Source organism: Dromiciops gliroides, chromosome 2 (genome assembly GCF_019393635.1).
Source record: "Dromiciops gliroides isolate mDroGli1 chromosome 2, mDroGli1.pri, whole genome shotgun sequence".
Classification (NCBI taxonomy): Eukaryota; Metazoa; Chordata; class Mammalia; order Microbiotheria; family Microbiotheriidae; genus Dromiciops; species Dromiciops gliroides.
In genome coordinates, this window is record NC_057862.1 from 98,409,346 (window position 1) to 98,429,507 (window position 20,162).

Sequence of the window (20,162 nt, forward strand, 5' to 3'; positions counted from 1 at the left end):
CCCTGGGGAAAGAGAGGGGTGGCAGCCCTTTATTAGACTGGTAGGAGCCTGCCTCCATTTGTGGACATTAGGATTTTCAACTTTTTTTTTGGGGGGGCACATTTTCCCACATGAGTCATACAAATTCATCAGATATCTTGAATTTTTATAAGATAACTTTATCAAAACTTTTCTGTTCTTTTTTTTTTTTTTTTTTGTGGGGCAGTGAGGGTTAAAGTGACTTGCCCAGGGTCACACAGCTAGCAAGTGTCAAGTGTCTGAGGCTGGATTTGAATTCAGGTCCTCCTGAATCCAGGGCCCATGCTTTATTCATTGCCCCATCTTGCTGCCCCCTATGAAAACTTTTCTTAGAAAAATGTCACATATTTAGTTATCTCTAGAAACAACACCAAGAAAATGAATTTCTTTAGCTTTTTCATTTAACTGAGATCTAATCCAAGAAATGCAACTCCTTGATCTGAAATCTTAAAAAAAAAAAAAAAAAACAGCAATCCAGAGGACAATGCTATTTTTTTTTTTTTTTTTGTGGGGCAATGGGGATTAAGTGACTTGCCCGGGGTCACACAGCTAGTAAGTGTCAAGCATCTGAGGCTGGATTTGAGCTCAGGTCCTCCTGAATCCAGGGCCAGTGCTTTATCCACTGAGCCACCTAGCTGCCCCCAATGCTATTTTAATTATGTGCAAGTTCATTAGTTAGGGAAGTAATTTGTTTTCCCTTATACTTGAGAGTAGAGTTACCTCTACTAAAAGCCTACTCCATGTCTTATTATGGTATAGAGATAATGCTGCGTTCTTAAAGACCAAGACAATAGAGTACAAGTTTTGGCAAAACCAACCAAGCCTCAAAGGTGTTTAGTTGTATGTCTGTCATCCAAGAACTCATCTAGCTAATTTTGGAGAGGCTCATCACTTTTTGACCATAGCAGTTGGCAGACAAAATAAATTATGATCTGTCTTGGTAGATATCCACACCAATGAAATGACATACATATACCTGAAATATTGTAACATAGAAGTAACTCAGGAGCTTTAATATTCTTGTAGAAAAATGACTGAAGTTAAACAGGAAGAAAACATCAGTTTCTGGAACAGAAAGCATATAGTGTATACTTTGAGAAAGTGAATTGGAGTAGGGTGCAGGACATTGAAAGGAACAGCTTGTAAAAATAAATATAAAAGGTACTTCAAGGGAAAAGAGGGAGTACCAGGTAGGGATCCATAGCGTAGTAACAGGGGAAAGAGAGATTATTAAGTTTATCATAGGCCAAATTGGAATATCTTCCCAACTGATCTGTTTCCTGTCATTTCTTCCTCTAATTAATCCTGTATGTCCTTACAAGATTAACTTACTTATATCTTGGGTTTTATTGTAGTATTCTCTTATAACTTTTCCTGGAAACGAAGGTCCATCTTTTTAATACCAACATTCTACTGATATTGTATGGCTGTGAGACATGGAACTTGAGAGTCTTGAAGAACTGAAAATGAATATCACACTGAGGGCATTGGAGAGATCCATGATATCAATGTGAGCAAGCTACAGTGTGTAACTAATGAGAAACACAGGAGTAAAAAAATGTCATTAGGGAAATGGATGATAGAAAGAAAGGATGTGCTTGTCATTTGGTAAGGTAGAAGGATAACAGCCCAAGTGATCAATCAGTGTCCTTATGATGTCAGCAGAAAGTAAGGGCTCCCCGTGTTGGGTGAACCCCCTGTGGCAAATTTATGAAAGATGGAAGCAGGCATGAATAGGTTGTAATCTGCATTGTTGGAGGGAATATCCAAATCAATTATTAAATGCCTTTGCGTTTATATATATATGTTCCTACTGTGAGATTAAAATTGGATATTAGATCATAAATCTCCCCTACTTAACCTTTCCCTTAATTGATCTCCCAGACTAGTAAATGGAAGAAGCTTCTGGTTTTCTAGATAGAGCCTTTATTGTACGGTAGTCACAAGGTGATGTTGATTAGAAGGATAGGAAAGTAGAAATACAATACAAATCGTCTTAAGTCTAGGCTTAGTCTATATTCTGTATAAAACTCACCAAAACCCAAGGCCACTTTTGGGGAGAGAGACCGAGTCAAGCGCGTGCTGTTAACGGAGAGCCGGGCCGAGTCAAACTCCAGTCCGCATCTGTCTGTGCAGCGCAGCCAGGAGACCAGCGGAGCAGGAAAAAGCTCCCATTTCCATTCTCTCCTTGCCTTTTAAGCTCGCACCCAGGAAGTCAGAAGTCGAGTGCTCAGCAGGCAATGCTGTTGGTCTCCTCCCCAAAAGGGTGGTCCTAAAAAAACCCCAAAACTGGCGTCTCTCCATTATCTAACCGACTGTTAAAACTTTTTACCTCGTTCCCCCCTTTTGTTCCTCAAGAAACAAAATATTTCCTTGACGGAACACTACTTAAAATACAGTAGTATTTCTTAGTTTCCGGACCCCTTTACACTTAAAAATTATGGAGAATCACAGCAGCTAGGTGACACAGTGGATTAAGCACCAGCCTTGGATTCAGGAGGACCTGAGTTCAAATCCGACCTCAGACACTTGACACTTACTAGCTGTGTGACTCTGGGCAAGTCACTTAACCCAACTGCCTCACCCAAAAAAAAAAAAAGAAAAGAAAAATGATGGAGGATCCCAAGGAGCTTTTATTTATATGGATTATATTTCTAGATATTTATCATTAAACATTAAAACTGTTCTTTTTTACAATATTTATTAATTTAAGAATAGCAATAATAAATCCATTGCATGTTAACAAAAGTAACATTGTAATGAAAAAGAATTTTCTCAAAACAATTTAGTGAGAAGAGTGGCATTGTTTTACATATTTTTCCAAATTTCTTTAATGTCTGGTTTAGTAGAAGATAGCTGAATTCTTATAACTCTGCATTAATCTGTTGTGAATGTTGTTTTGGTTGAAGCATATGAAGAAAATCTGTCTTTACACAGATGGACCTTTGATTCCAGGAAAAGTTAGAATACTACAACAAAATCTAAGATATAGATTTTGTGCGGGGGGGGCCCCCCAATTTTTGGGGGGGTGGGGGTGGGGCAGTGAGGGTTAAGTGATTTGCCCAGGGTCACACAGCTAGTAAGTGTCAAGTGTCTAAGGCTGAATTTAAACTCAGGTCCTCCTGAGTCCAAGGCTGATGCTTTATCCACTGTGCCACCTAGCTCCACCCCCCCACCCCCCACCCAATTCATTTGTTTGTTTGTTTTTGTTTTTTTTTAGTGAGGCAACTGGGGTTAAGTGACTTGCCCAGGGTCACACAGCTAGTAAGTGTTATGTATCTGAGGCCAGATTTGAACTCAGGTACTCCTGACTCCAGGGCCGGTGCTCTATCCACTGTGCCACCTAGCTGCTGTCCCCCCACCCCGTTCATTTTTAATGACTGTTAAGATGTCACCTGCTTTATGAAACTTTCCTTGATAATACTATCAGGAAGTGAACACTTCATCTGAATTCTCCTAAGGTTTTTAGTCGTATTCATCATCTGCTATACTTGAGGTTTATAGCAAACCATCTTACACTGTTTGTATTTGTATTTGTTATTCACATTTTAAGTTTCTTTGAGGCCAGGTTCTGGCCTCTTTTATAGTCCACAGAGCACCCAAGCATAGGACTGTGCGTATAACAGGTATCCAATAAATGTTTAGACTAATGTTTTTATTTTGTAATAAGGTTTGTTTAATATAAACTAGTTAGGAATAATTTCCTCAATCTAAAAATTAAAATTAAGTAGAAAAGAAAATTATCCTCCAGACTGTTTCCAGGGAACTGATTTACTTTTTCAGATTTGTTTAATTTTGTCTGCAGGATATTTCCAGATAAATTTCTTCCAAGATAAATTGTTTAGTTATTTGTTCATCACCTCTAAAATGGTTTAACTATATTAGCTGTCATTTAATTCAAAATTCCTGATGACTTTTTACTATTATTTAAGTTTTTTCATTAATAACATTTTTCTACTGTTAACTTAAAATTGAAAAATCTCTAATTTATTGCTAGTTTTCTTTCATTGATCGAATTGACATCAATTTTCTTAAATCTAAATGAAAAATATTTAAGTAATATAAGATGTATATAAAATTTGATTGTGTTCATTATGAATAACATTAAGAAATCTCAGTCCCCTAAAAATTGTCTTAAATTAAGCCAGGGTTATTTTGCATCAATATTTTCTGGTATAAATCAGGTCCTTAATCATTCAGATAAATTTTGTAGTGTAAAGAATTAATTGTTATTTGAGGTTTTTATGCCTTGGTATGCACTGGCCTGGGGCTCCGAAAACCACATGGTACTCCACCCACTGGTCGTAGCCATCTCCATGGCGCTGGCACCTCACATCATCACCACTCGCCAACGCCTACATGGGCCTGGCAAAATTATAATGATTGGAAACCTAGTGAGGGCAGTCATGTGACTGTCAGAGCGGCCATCCAATTGGCTGGGGACTGTGTGGGGGTGCTGGGAGAAGGGAGGTTTTTTTTGTCTGGCATTCTAGCTGGAAGCTGAAAGGTGACAGGAGCAGGGCTGTGTATTCTCAGCTGATTCCTGGTTGGTGGTATTTTTTCAGGTTGTATATTTTCCCTTTCCCCATTTTATTTCCTTTCCCTTGATCCTACTGATCCTGTTTGTGTTGTGTTTTTTTTTTAAGTTCTTGTTAAAATAAATCCTGTTCTGTTTTGAGGGAGGCTGCTGGGCTCCTTCCTTGCCCCAATATTGCGGCAAGCCGCTTAGCTAACACTCCCCAATTAAAAATTGGTCCCCACAGTAGCTTCAAGCACTGTTCTGAAAAACAAAAACAAAAACAAAAAAACAAACACAACCAAATCCAAACCGCTTTTTTCTCTTCCAAATTGTGTGTGTGTGTGTGTTTTTAAGTAAATAAGTAAGTAAACTGTTAATGGTCTTGACTTATTCTGTGGTTCTGATCACGTGTCATTGATATTTGGAACTTAACTTCTAAAAGTCTTACAATTAGGAGCTTTTCAGCAGAATTATTTAATTTAAGATTCAGGTTACCAAATATGATAGATCCACTTTTCTTCTATATTACAAGGTTCTGTCCTTGGCACTGGGGATAGATACAAAGACAAAAACAAAAGAATCCTGATCTTAAGGAGCTTGTATTCTGTGAAAACAAACCCATATTGACTTTTGTTTTTCCTCTCTCTAGGGATCGCACATGGACATGTCTGTATGTCAATATTCACCATTTTCACATTATAGTCATATAGCTATAATAGAATATTATTCAGCAATACATATTTTTAAGCAAAAACACAGAAAGAAAATGAAGAATGCAATTAACATTCCCAGTAATGTTTAGATGCTTACTCATGGGGATATGGTTTCTTTTGTATGGTTATATCATAACAGTATTATTAACAACTCAGCTCTCTACTAAACAAGCCTGCCTGATTTGCTTTTTATAAAATTCATTCTGCAAAGCTTATGTTAATTAATGTTAAATAATGATGGCCATAGCACATTTTGCAAATGAGGTATGGGGCATAGTTATTAGCATGATTGAAAGATAGAAATTTTGCTGTAATCATAATGTAGAGATTTACACCCCCCCCTTAAATGTGTACGTTGCAGCAATTTTTTATCTTTTTGGTTTATATTTTCTCTATTCTGTCCTTTTTATGTTTAGGTTAATTAAAGAAAACAAGAAGCATCAGGAACTTATTTTAGAAATTTGTTCAGAAAAAGACAACCTAAGAGAAGAACTAAAAAAAACGAACAGAAACAGAGAGACAACATATAAACATAATTAAACAGGTAAAGGGCAACAAATAGCCTTAAAGCCATAGGCTATAGGCATACCTCAGTTTATGCAATATATAGTAAGAAGATTTTTATGTTGAATATGCAGAGGGGAGTTTGTAATGTGAAGTAATCCTTTTAGTGAATCAACAAGTCTCATGCTCCCCCCTCACCCATTTTTCTTTACAATAAAACTGAATTTGTATTCAGAGTTTTTCCCCATTTTGCTCAAATGAGGTCCACCTATACTTAGCTAGATGCTGTAGAAACACAAGGGCATAAGAGGTCATTTGGTTATCAACTCCTGCTAATCTCATTGCTCATTGAGGCACGGTAATGATCCAAAAGCACTGATTTAGACATTTCTATTTTGGAATGTATTTTTGTAGTGATAACAAAATATGATGCACTAATTGACACTTCATGGTGGATTTTTTAAAAGTAATATTTCTAATGAAATGATGAAGCTCTACCTCAGAATTGAGTAGTTGACTTTCTGAACTTTTTTCTGTGTTGGTTCAACTATTCCCTATGCTGCCTGTTATTTGCTACTCAACACTGGGCAAAATTGTTCTTGCCATGCTTGTTTCCTGTCCCCGTCTTGGTAGAGGGCAGAAGTACATGAAATATTTGAAGCTTAAGCAAAATCTTTCCTTTTCTATTTTATTTAACCTCCTAACCTGGCATCTTAAAAGGAAATATGAATAGATAAGAAAAACTACTAATTTTTGCTAATCTGGTGTAGTTAGTCTACTTTTATATAAGTGGGAGTTAACTAGATTTTTATTTACTGGGATGCGTGTTCCTTGTACTTTAATTTTGTTCCATGAGAACTAGACTTTAATGTACAGGCTGAATTTTTATTTCTCTTGTTAGCTCACTGTTAATGATTAGGAATTTTGCATTGGCCTAGTGGGAAAGAAACAGACTGTTCCTTTATAATGAATTCACTGGTAATTTAACCACTTCCTGTAAGAAAAAACTAAAGTAACCTTATTTTTGTCAGCTTCTGGAAAATCATGCTTATAACTAGAAAGCTGATGTAGCAGTTTTTGTTAGCTTTTTTTAAACATTTGTACATTTCTTAGTATTAGTACGGTTTTAAACATTTACTGCATAAGGTGACTGATATTTATATAATACTTTGAGGTTTAGAGAGTGCTTTAAATACATTCTCATTTGAGTCTCATGATACCCTATGAGTTACAATATCCCCATTTTATAGAAGAAACTGAAATTCAGAAAGGTCAAACTAATAACATTACATACATTGCTTTAATTTTATTTTTTACATCTAGACTATTTAAGTTGGTTCCTCCTGTACAATGTCATTTCATATTCATTTGCTTAACTATATGATAGTTATAAAAAACTTTATGCAAGAATAATGTGGAAATATTTGCTTTACAGTTAGAAACAAGAATAGAGGAACTCAATAAAGACATTATTATTTCCAAAGAAAAACTTGTAACGCAAGATACTGCAGCCAAAAATGCAATTCAGCAATTACATAAAGAGATGGCTTTTCGAATGGAGCAGGTAATTCTATTTCATTATTGATATAAATCTGATATCCTGGTGAGTATGTTTCTTATTACATAAATTAACCCTTTTAGAACGAGAGTATCAGTAGTGCATAAGAAAAATAATTTTTTAAAAGAAATCATTGATACATTTAACTAAATACTTGTTTTGTGCAGTCAAACTTATTACTCTTTTTTGAAGCCAGCCTAGAGGATGCTGTTTCCTTTATGCAGATGAACACTGTTCTAAAGAGAAGCTTAATCTGGCATATTAGTTCTAGAGTTGTTTATATTATTTTGATTCTGCTCCATTTTGGAAATATATCTTTAAAAATTGAATAGAGCACTGGCCCTGGAGTCAGGAGGACCTGAGTTCAAATCTGGCCTGTCACTTGACACTTACTAGCTGTGTGACCTTGGTCAAGTCACTTAACCCTCATTGCCCCACCAAAAAACAAAAACAAAAACAAACCCAAACAAACAAAAAAGATGATAGTAACCTAATACTTCATTTTTGAAAATTTGGTGTTTTTATTTACCATTGGATTTGAGGCATACCATAGATAAAACTACACACTTTTTGGTGATAGTGTAAGCGAATAGAAACCTAAAGAATAACTTTATTATGCTTATCTCAAATTCCACATGTTCAAAATACAGCAGACCTGCCTATCAAACTTATTACTATTTCCATCAAAGATACCATCATTTTTTCAGTCTCAGGTTCCTAAATGTAGTGTTATCCCTGACTGCTCCCTCTTCCTTCCTAAATATATCTCCGATTAGTTACCAGATTTTGCCACTTCTACCTTCTACCTCATATTCAACCTCTTCTTCAACAGCACCACTTTTTTTCATATATCGACTTATTTTGTGGCTTGTTGCAACAGCCTTACAACTGGCGTTCTTATGTTTATTTTCTCCTGATTCCATTCTGTCCTCCACATAGCTTGTAAAGGGATTCCCATCATTTCCAAATTAATCCTTCCTTCCTCCCAGGACCCTGATTCAGGTCCTAGGGAATTGTTCAGTCATACAGGCAGTAAGTGTTAGAAGCTGCATTTCAAGCATACAAGTACTTCTATAAATAGATTGCTGAACTAAAGAAAAATGAAAAAACGTGCCTGCCCTCTCCTTTGTGGAGGGTAGGGGACAAGGAGTATGGACCATTGCATATATTCTCAAAGTTGGCTGATAATGCTACTTCTCCTAAACTGCTATTTTTTTCTCTTTTTAAATCTCTTACAGGAAATGGTTCTCTGGGTTTGGGAGGAGGGAAGGATTAATTTGGAAATGAAGGGAATATAAAAACAAAAGATATTAATAAAAATTTAAAGAATAACAAATTGCAAAGCTATTCAGGTAAAGGTACTGGGAATGGCAAAGGCAGAAAACATAATATCAATATTTTCTGTTGAAAAGGCCATTTAAGTCACTTGCTGTATAAATATCTTCATATCAGGAATGTTGGGAATAATGGCATACCAAAAAATTTAACATTATTTTGGCAGTGTAATGGTAAAATAGGTAGCTATATAGTGTTAGAGTTTTTAGGATTTATGGTAAGGTAAAAACTTTGGTATAATTCAGAATATTTAGCTGTGTTTTTATACCTATGTTAGTAAATAAAAGATAAATGAAAATGTCTAATGTGAAACTACTTTTTAATTCAAAATAATATTAAAATAAAGGCAAACAAGAAATGTGAAGAGGCCCGCCAAGAAAAAGAAACAATGGTGATGAAGTACGTCAGAGGTGAAAAGGAATCTTTAGATCTTAGAAAAGAAAAGGAGGGACTTGAGAGAAAACTCAGAGATGCAAATAAAGAAATTGAAAAACATGTTAACAAAGTTAAACAGCTTTCTCAAGAAAAAGGAAGACTACACCAGCTCTATGAAACAAAGGTAGAGTGGGGTTTTTTGTACATTAGATAAGAACTTTGCTATTTTCTGCCCTTATGTAATTATTAGTCATATAATCAAAGCTTAACAAGCAGTTTTAAAAAAACTTGATGTGTTTTTCTATCAGCCTTTCCCCCAAATTTGTATCTTTTCTAAGCTAGCATTCTAATCTTGCCCATAGTAATTTGATATGAAAGTATGAAATACTGATAAATTTTAACCAGGGAGTAACTGTTTCTTCCTTAGAGACTTTTTTCACCCTATAAATACTAATGTTGTGAATTTTCATTTGTATTCCAAGGTAAAGTTTCCAATTTGATTGCTTGTAGGAATATAAATAATATTAATATGTGACTTACTTTAAAAATTTGAAATATAATTAGACTACAGTCTCACTATAGCTCATTTTAGACATATTCAGCATTTTGTTAATTCTTGGATGCCTTAGAAAAGGATTTCATTACTGATATGCCAAAGTATGGGCCTCATTTTATACCAATGCACTTTCATAGCCAGGACTAACAAGAAGATTGTTCCTATCCAGGCAGTAATTATTATGATATTTCATATATCATTTTAATGGTTTTTTTCTCTTTTTCTTCATTTTAATGTTTTATCATTGGAAAAATATAGAAAGATGTGATATGCACATTCTTCAACACAAATGGTAGATTAAATTTAAATGTCACCCTATTTTTCTAATTAGAAATTTTGCTGCCCTCTTGTGGGTTGATCTTTAAGTTGTTTTTATAATTCTCCATACTTAAAGAAAACTGAGATTGTACTCTCAACATTATTTTTGCAGGTAGTTTTATGAATTGTTGTTGCCAAAAAACATTTGTCTCTTTGTGGTCAACTTCTAGTCATCATCCTTTTTAAACTTAGGTATCCTGCCCGTTACGTGACAAAACTTGTTCATGGAGTGAGTCCATACTTAAAACCCATTCTTCAGCTTTTTAAAAACTATGTAGACATAACAGTCCACTTACAGCTTTCTAGAACCCAGGGGCAACTTCTTTATGGGATGTCAAAGTGGAAGTAGAATTTTATTTTAATATATAAAGAAAATTTAGACTGAATTTTTAGGAGATATTAGAGTCCGGATTAGGCAACAAAAATGATTAAGCTTTATGAAACAGCTAAAGGAATTTGTATTTTTAAAAGAATTAGTAAAAGAATATATGGTAGAATCTGAGGATTTCTCAACTAAGAGTTATCATCTCACTTATTTCATTGTTTCATTTTAATAACTTTTCATTATAAACAATGGGCTTAAATAGTATCATTGGTTTTTTTTCCCTCCTGATTTCATTTTGACCACTAAATTCATTAAAGTTCATTGGAAGATTTCAACTTTACCTTGCTATTTACTCACAAGTTAGAGCAGGGATTCTTGATGTAAGGTCCATGAACTTTAAAAAAAAAATTAAAACTATATCATAATATAGTTGGTCATTTATATTTTATGCATTTAAAAACGTATTTCAAGAAGGATTCCACAGGCTTTACTAGACTGCCTAAAGGATCCATGACACCCCAAAGAGGAGGAAAACCTGACTTAGGATAACTAACTCAGAGTAGTTACTCTAGGAACCTTCCTATGGTTAATCTTTATATGTATGTAAAATATAGTAATTGATTGCCTTAAATAGAAAAATGAAAACATGAATTAATAGCATTATATTTAGGAAAGTGATGCCACTAGAATGGGCAGAGAAATTGAGAAATTAAAGGAAGATATCAACTCTCACGTCATCAAAGTAAAGTGGGCACAAAACAAATTAAAAACGGAAATGGATTCACACAAGGTTAGTATAATAATATGGTGGAATAGTAGCCTAATATGTTTTGCCCTCAAATAAAGTACAGTGGTACCTCAGTACTCATCGTTGATTAGTTCCAGAAGACACTATGAGTGACGAAAATGATGAGTACCAAACGAATTTCTCCCATAAGGAGTAATGTAAATTGAAAACCTTAAAACTAGACATGTAAATAAAAAATAATAAGTAGATGAAATAAAATTTAAAATTTTCCAAGTCAGCCCATTTAGGACATATTTCTTTTGCAGGGCAATAGGGGCTTCCTTCCTTCCCTCCTCCTCACCTGAAGAAAGTTCCTCAGCCATTATCTGTTGCTACTCCCTTTGAAGTTCCTGCAGCTCCTCAGTGCTGAGCTCTTCTCTGTCCTCCTGCACTAGTTCTTCAATTTTTTGTCACTGACCTCGAGGCTCATGGACTTGCCTAGAGACACAGTGTCCTCCACTCTTGGGCTAGGTTCAGCTTCAAAGCCTTCAAAGTACCTCAGAATTACAGTTTCTGGCCACAGTTTCCTCCAGGCAGAGTTCATGGTTTTGTAAGAGACTGCATGCCAGGCCTTACCTGTCAGAGTGACACAGTAGAGGATATTGAAATAGTCCTTCCAGAACTTTCTCAGTGTCTATTCAGTATCCAAGGTCACCTCAAAGCACCTCTGGAAGAAGGTGTTAGTATACAGTATTTTAGAGTTTGAGATGACCTGCTGGTCCATGGGCTGGAGCAGAAGAGTTGTGTTAGGAGTCAAGAACTTTATAGTTATAAAATTAAACTCCTCTAGCCAGACAGCCTTCAAGCCTGGAGAGTGAGCAGGAGCAATGTCCTTTATTAACAGAGTCCTCAGAGGCAGTTCTTTTTCATGCAAATATTTTTGTACGCTGGGGCCAACACTTCATGAAGAATTACCTGGTTACAGGCATTGCTGTTGCCACTCTTATGTTACGCTTGCTTTTTGTTGCATTTTTTTCTCTTGAAAACTCAGGGGTTTTCATTGTGATAGACTAGTAAAGGCTTATGTTTTAAATTCCCACACAACAACAGAGTTAGCCTGTCCTTCATCAGCTTGTGCCCTGAGTGATGTAGGTTTTGTTAGGCATTTTCTTCTAAAATAAACGAGTCTCGTCACAATTGAAAACTTCTTGGGGAATAAAGCCCTCACTCTCTATATAGTCCCTTATATAGTCATGATGACTTATAAGAACAACAACAAAAAAAGATAAGTTTGAAATTTAAAAAAAAGCATAAGAAAACACATGGTGAAATGTGGGGGTTTGCACTGAATGTGAGCTGTGAGACTAACTCGTCAGTCTTTGTTTCATCTGGAGAGATGGGATGCAGGGTGGTGTCTTGACTCATGCACGTTTTAGCAAGTCCTAAGCAAGCATCAAGTGCTGAATCATCTTTTTCTCGTTGAAATGTGTCTGATACTGAATTCAGTGAGTGTTGAGGTACCACTGTAATGGGTGATAATGTTGAAAACTTGATGTAATGGCATATCGAACATACTATAATAATTAGCTATGTGTGTTTAAGGGAAGCTATTTATTTGGAGATTTTTTTTTTTTCATATTAAATTATCCAGATACTACATTCCATTCAACATGATTGCGAATAAAAAAAAATTAACCTTAAACTTTAAATGTTTTCTCTTTAATATTAAAGACAAGTTTTAAAAATGACTTCAATAAATCTTCAGATTTATTATAAAATTATCAAAGACACTATGATTCTAACTTACAATCAGATGTCAGAACCTGATAAACATCAGTAATGTTGGTCAGTGAAAAGAAAACTGTTTAAAGCAGTTGGATTAATAGGTTCAGTTTCTTAGTATTTTATGCAAAATTTCAAATGGATATTTTGACTGCAAATGCATTTGGTACATAACATATCCATTTTCTGACTAGATCTTTATGAATCAGGAGAATGGTTATTGAACTTTGACCACTTAAATCTTGGCAACAATTTTATGATTAAAAAGTGGTTTTCGGTGTGCATTTTGAAGTAAAAATACAGTGTTTCATTTATGAACTTTATTATTTTATTTTAGATTACACTTAGCCATCACATTTCAAAAGCTTAAAATTAAGGACATAGCTCTTAAATGAATGGTATAATTCACAAATTAACTTTTGAGTATATATTCATCTTATTTTAATTAAGATTTGGTGAAATTAAACATTAGAATAATATAATATTGGAAGTGGATGGGGTTTAAAGATTATCTGATCCACCAAAAAAAACACCCTCCCCCCCAGACAAGAAGATAGATACCCAGGCAGGTCAATTGACTTTCCTAGGGTCACAAAGTTAATAGAAGATATGGCAGAACCTGGCTGGGCTAAAATATGTCTACTAACTTCTCATTGAGTGCTTTTCAGTTCACTTTATTAGCATTTTTTTGTTTTTGTTTTTGTTGTTTTGGGGTTTTTTTTGCCTTTTTCCATTTCAGGAAACCAAAGATAAACTAAAAGAAACAACAATAAAATTAACTCAGGCCAAAGAAGAGGCAGATCAAATACGGAAAAATTGTCAAGAAATGATCAAAGCATATCAAGTAAGCATTACTTTTTGTTTTGTTTTTTTGTTTTTGTGGGGCAGTGAGGGTTGTGACTTGACCAGGGTCATACAGCTAGTAAGTGTCAAGTGTCTGAGGCCAGCTTTTAACACAGGTCCTCCTGAATCCAGGGCTGGTGCTAAATCCAGTGCACCACCTAGATGCCACAAGCATTACTTTTTAACTAGCCAAATAAAGGAAATTAACAGTATTCTCTTTTTTGTTTTAAAGCTTTCTGTGCTTATATTTTGCATATTGAATGTATTTCTGCAGGCACTTTGCAATAAAATAGGCTGTTCTTTATATTACTGTACTTAGGATATGAAGTCACACTTCAGAAGATTCTTAGAAAAAGAAAACTTTAGCTATGAACACTACCAGATATTAGAGGAAAAACTCATAGTGAAGGATGTACAAAATTCTTTAAAAAGTTTTTTTTAATAAATCTAAAAATTTCATACAAATGTTTCAGTGCTGATCTGAAATATTACCATGTAATGGTATGAGCAGCATGGTAGAGTGGCAAGAGCATTGGACTTGGAAGCAGAGATCTGGGGTTTTCAATCTTCTAACCTCTTATGTAGCTCTGTTGACACTAGGCAAGTCACTTTAACCTCTTTCAGACTTAGTTTACTTATCAGTAAAATAGGAATGATAACACCTAATTCACAGAGTTGTTACAAAGATCCAGTGAGATGTCTGTAACGTGTATATAAACTTGAAATTCTATAAAAATTCCACTTACTGCTATCTTGTAGAATAGCCTCTATGTTAGTTAAATTTTACAGTGTATTTTTACCTATATTAAAGTAGACCATTGGTTAAAGGATTTAATAGATAACAAAATATAATGGCAATGTTTTTTATACTTTGGAAAGTGTGAAACCAAAAAATTAAATTATTGTTTTTTTCTTTTCATTCTCTTCCACCAGGAGTCAGAAGAAATTAAATCAAATGAGCTAGATGCAAAGCTCAAAGTCACAAAAGGAGAACTAGAAAAACAAATGCAGGAAAAATCTGATCAGCTAGAGGTGAATACTTATGTTCTGTACATACCTTCTACCAAATAACAAAAGCAGAAAGTCAGGACAGCTTCCTTTGCAAGTATGGTTCCTGCCCACTACAAAGAGCAGGCAAAGTGTTTGGGGGCAAGTTCGTTGATTCATGATTGATAACATTATATTGTGATCTCCTTTTTAAAATTTTACAAGATGCATCATGCCAAAATAAAAGAACTAGAAGATTTGAAGAGGACATTTAAGGAGGGTATGGATGAGCTACGAACACTAAGAACAAAGGTAATTGCATTAGTTGTCATTGGGCCAAAGAGAGAATAAAGTAACACTTTAAATTTTGACCCTGAATCTTGTTTGTTTGTTTGATTGTTTAAGGAGTAGGGTTGGAAGAGGGGTTAGAAATTGGGGAGACATAATTATATGGCAGAATAGAAGTTTCTTGAATAATGAAATACAATCTGGTTCTGTGCTTTTTTCGAGTGTTTTACCTTTAGTGTGTTTTCGAATATTATCCATTTCAAACCCATTTAAGACAATATATAATATTAATGATTTGGTTTTTGGCATTGGACCTGGAAAGCCTAGACAGCCAGTCAACTGGCAAGGTAGCTGAGCCCTTAACAGTTGTAGGAAAAAAAATTACCATTAAGACTAGAAAGACCCTTTCCTATAATTGCTCTGGGTATGTTAATGCCATTTTAATTTCTAACAATCCAGCAAATCCAGTATATATTATCTGTATACCGCCTTTTAAAAAATAATTTCACCTTTCCTCTCTGTACATTCCATTTATTTGTGAACTACATTGTTAATGCTATTATGCTTTTCAAAATTAATCTACCCTTTCAAAATATTATGTTTTGGATCTATATAGCACTTTGAATAGGGCTTGTTTTAGAGATGAGGAAACAATTAGGGATTAAGTGATTTGTCTAAAAAACCATATAGTTAGTAATTGTGATAGAAATGGAACTAGAATCCTGATCTCTCCTCCTCTTGTTTTCCTTTTTCACAGCTATACCACAGTGCCATAAGAGTATTTCTAGAATATTATATATAGTCACTACACATGACTATTTTATAAGAAACAAAGGAATATTATCTATATAGCTTATTTTGGCAGTGAAGTGTCTAGAAATGAACGGTAAGAACAGAAGATGAATTATCCAAATATAAAGAGATTATTAATCGCCAAAAAGCTGAAATTCAAAATTTATTGGATAAAGTTAAAAATTGTAGAGCAGTTACAGGACACAGCATCAAAGGTATTATTAGAAACTTTCATTTATACTTGTTATTAGATTTATTTTCCCTTTGGAGGAAATATTTAAAAATTAATTACTGAATAGAAATGAATTATGTGTGAAAGAGCATTATAATACCAACAGTGACTTTTAGCAGTTTTTGTACTTTTTTTCATTAATGGTGCTATCCTTTTTTTTTTTTAGAGGTAAACAAGAAATTGAAAACGTATCCGAAGAAGTAGGGAGTCTGAATTCTTTGATAAATGACCTGCAAAAAAGACATTGAAGGCAGTAGAAAAAGAGAATCTGAGCTGTTTGTTATTTACAGAAAAATTAACTAGTAAGAATGCCCAACTTCAATCTGAAATGTAATTCTTTACAGTCACAATTTTGATAAACTCTCCTGTAGTGAAAGTCAGTTACAGAGCCATTGTGAACACATGAGACAGACTAATACTGATTTGGTAAGTATAAATATAAAGTTAATTTTAAAATCAAGATAATAGAGAACAGAAAAGGGGTTGATAAGTTAGCATTAAGATTCTGTTTTAAGATCCAGTGAGATTATACACTTGCCATTCATTTTGAGCTATTATGTGATCTAAAAGTATATTCACACTACCTCTTTATTTATCAGTTTATCCATTTATTTATTATTCTTGACTTCTTTTGGGGGGGGGGTGCGTGAGGCAATTGCAGTTAAGTGGCTTGCCCAAGGTCACACAGCTAGTAAGTGTCAAGTGTCTGAGGTCAGATTTGAACTCAGGTCCTCCTGAATCCAGGGCCAGTGCTTTATCCACTGCACCACCTAGTGTCCCCCGTTGCTCCCTACTCTTGACTTCTTTCAAAACCACACTGGTTTGGAGGGAATGTACCATTTTTTTTATAGAAAAGAAAATTAAGATATCTTAGTCCTGTCAAGATTTATTATATGATTTATGTTATTTAAAATCTGATATTTCATAGCACTTGAAACTGTTTTATGAGTTGTTTCTTTTAAAATAATTAAAACCTCCAAACTCTTTGAAGTTACTTGTGCATACCATTATATTAGACATGGTAAAGAATGAAAAATGGTAGAAGAAAAAGCTTCAATTCTCAAGTAGTTTTTTGTTTTAAAACGGTGAAAAACCCATTAACACCACTAGTAATAGAGATATGTTAAGTGATCATTTTCATTTTAACCCTTGCTTTATATTCAGGAAAGTAGGTTATTAAAAGAAGAAGAACTTCGAAAGAATGAAAGCCAAGCTTTGCAAGCTGAACTGACTTCTAGACAAATAGAATTAAAAGCATTAAATACTCAAGTAGAAGAACTGAAAAGAGGAACTAGTTACCCAAAGACGTAAACATGCTTCAAATCTCAAGGATCTCACCAAACAACTTCAGCAAGGTTGAGCTTCTTCCATGTCAATTTTTTTGTGTGTATTGATTTATTATATGAAGGTTTTATGAAAATCAACTCTTTTTATGGAAGGTTCTAAAACTTTCTATTATAAAACTGTTTAGGAGATAGCAAGGGCTAGACTCTTGCTTTCATTAATTTAGGGAGTGGCTTGTGAAGAACCACTTCTATCACATAATAGCATCCTTTTTTGCTACTTGGAATTCTAAAGAGAGTTGCCTGGGTCACTGTGAAGTTACACACCCAGAGTACCAAACAAATTCAGTATGTGTCAAAGGTAAGACCTAAACCCAGGCTATTCTTAACTCCCAACTTCAACTCTATGTACTATATCATGCTGCCACTCTACAAAAAGTTATATTCTCTTATTTGGAGTTTGTTTTTTCATTTGCTGTTATCAAATTGATTTGATAGCCATTTCTCTCCCAGTTCCAGGATTATTCCTATATGGGTTATGTCCCACAAAGCATTTATTAATAGAAGCCCAGCATTTTAGGAGCTGGGAAGGACCTTCACAATTGTCTAGTCTAACCTCATTTTGTATAATACGGAACTGCTTAGAGCCATGTTACTAGTTAAGAGAGTCAGAATTTAAAAATGCTGCATCTCAGCTCTGTCTTACTCTTTCCAATATAGTATACTGTTGCCTCTATTTGTATTGAATATTTTTTAGTACTTTGAGGACTATGTTTTGGGGTGTGGGTTCTTCTACAGTGGGTAGGGGGAAATAATAATTCTTCTCTGAATCAAGTATAAAATACTGAGACTGCTATGGCCAAAAAATTTGCTATATCATCTGGTGGCCAGCGTTCAAGTGATGAATTTCTCTGATTTTAGCTAGACTGGTCCCAAGCGAAAGATATATTTTATCACCAAGTTCATACTATCTAAAACAAGATGAAATTTGTAACCAGTTAGAATTATTTGCTAGCAAAAAAAAACATTCAAAAACCTACCAGGTCATTGCTTCATTTTAGTTTACATGACCCTACATTCTTCAAGACCATGCCAGTACATTCTGTGGACAATTCCATCAAGTTGAAAAGGCTCTCAGTGCAGTCCTGGTAACAAATTGTCTCTATTCTCAGGACTCATGAAATATGAAAGGTTCATCAACTAGGTTGGCCAGATTGATCATGATTCTGTGACCTTGGGAATGAGGGACTAGACAAAGGGGTCTTAATGATATGTTCCCTCTTCTACTGTTTTCTGTGGCACAGTGAGTGGAAAAGTAGGTAGAAGGTGCTGAATTTTAGAGTTTAGGCTCTTACAAATATTAAATGTTGTTACTTCAAGTATAGGATCCTTGTGGAAATGAACCATACAACACATAAATGAAACCAAAAGAACATAGAGAAGTTCTAGTTAAGTAGAAGAGAGTATCCAAGCACAACAAGAAACTTAATCTCATGAGAACATTGATTATCTGTTTTGTGATCCTCAAGAAGATACAGAGAAAGCCTTGATGAAGATAGTTTTTGGCTTATGTACTAGCATCCATTGCAAATGATTAAGAAATAGAGAAATCCTTAGAAGAATGTGACAGGTTTTCTTGTGACTAAACTGTGAATGGGCTCATAGGGGAGGATGTTGAGGAAAGCCTGGAAGAGCCCTGAATGATATTCACTTTTTATTGTAACTATAATCTATTTTAGGTTCCAAAGATGGCTCAGGAGAATTAAGAATTAAATCAGAAATACAGGCCAAGAACAAACACTGATACCTTTGTTCTTTGTTTGATACATAGCTTTTCTCTCTTCTTCTCTCCTCCCTACCCCCATGAAACACATGTGCAGTCTTCTGGGCTCTGAGAAAGTTTCTCAGTTTGTCCCTATAAGAACAATTCCAAGGGTAGCTGTGGGAATGAATCAGTCTTTCCTTTCTCCCTTTCCTCCTTCAAACCGCATAACAAATAACAGTGCTTTCAGTGCTCAGAGATCCTGAAGCATAGCCCTGGAAGTACAGGTAACTGATAATATTTTACCTTTCCCACCATCACTTCCCTAACTCCTGCAAAGTAAGGAAAACTGATGAAATATTAGAGATGCATATATCGTGGCAGTTTTCAGATACAAAAGGGAAATTGGGAAACCATCTTACTGCTGTGGGCTCCCTTTTCCCACTCTAATGTAACCCATTAAAATAAGCTGTTGACTCTAAAAACAAATGAGAAATATATTCTAATTATCTTCTTATTGATCTTAATTGATAAGAAAATCATCACAGTGAAGAAGCCAAGAGCCCAAAAGCTCTTAGGGAAGAACAAAGATCTCTTCCTGACAGAGAGATGTGATAGACAAGGAAACCATCAGTTTAACATTAAAGTTCATTTAAAAACACATAAAGAGGATAATGGAAGATTATTAATAGTGTCAGTCACCTTGTGAAACATTGAAAAATAGAGGAAGGGGCAAAATGAGCTCTACAGAGCCCAACTAGGCAATATCATCCAGACAACATTTATAGATAAAACTGGAGGAAGCAAAACAAACAAACTTGTAAAATGGAACAGATACACCACCATTTCTGCAGTTATATATATAATCCCATGATTGATAATGGGAACACCAAACTTGAATTCCAGCTATCCCGGTACCTACATGCTATATAAGGAAGGTAAAATGGCACACACAGATTGAGAAGAAACACTGGACCTTCCAAATATGAAAGAGGAAATAGGTTCTGGTGGTGACATAGTTTTCGTATTTTCAAAGTATTTTAGAAAGAGGGGAAAAAGACTAGACAAGATGAAAGAATGAACTTAACAAAACGAGCTGAGCAGACAGTCAGGAACTTTTTGACCTTTGGTCTTCATCTTCTCTAGAAATTTTTTGTGAAAATGGTCTGCTGATTACAAAACAGTTTTTGAAAATAGAGAGGCCCAAAAGCTTTCCTCTAGTAAGTTGCTTTTGCATGTACATGT

The 20,162-nt window shown here is 34.8% G+C and overlaps 1 protein-coding gene across 1 annotated transcript in view; it reads left to right on the top strand.

Moving 5' to 3' along the window:
- The window catches only part of CCDC186 (coiled-coil domain containing 186), a 60,635-nt gene that overhangs the window by 23,486 nt on the left and 16,987 nt on the right, over window positions 1-20,162 (top strand). Inside the window, 15 exon segments of the mRNA XM_043985547.1 lie at window positions 5,667-5,745; window positions 5,747-5,794; window positions 7,190-7,318; window positions 8,994-9,206; window positions 10,892-11,011; window positions 13,470-13,574; window positions 14,507-14,605; window positions 14,786-14,887; window positions 15,726-15,855; window positions 16,041-16,108; window positions 16,110-16,148; window positions 16,150-16,201; window positions 16,204-16,298; window positions 17,037-17,153; window positions 17,155-17,227. Coding sequence (XP_043841482.1) covers window positions 5,667-5,745; window positions 5,747-5,794; window positions 7,190-7,318; window positions 8,994-9,206; window positions 10,892-11,011; window positions 13,470-13,574; window positions 14,507-14,605; window positions 14,786-14,887; window positions 15,726-15,855; window positions 16,041-16,108; window positions 16,110-16,148; window positions 16,150-16,201; window positions 16,204-16,298; window positions 17,037-17,153; window positions 17,155-17,227 — 1,469 coding nt within the window.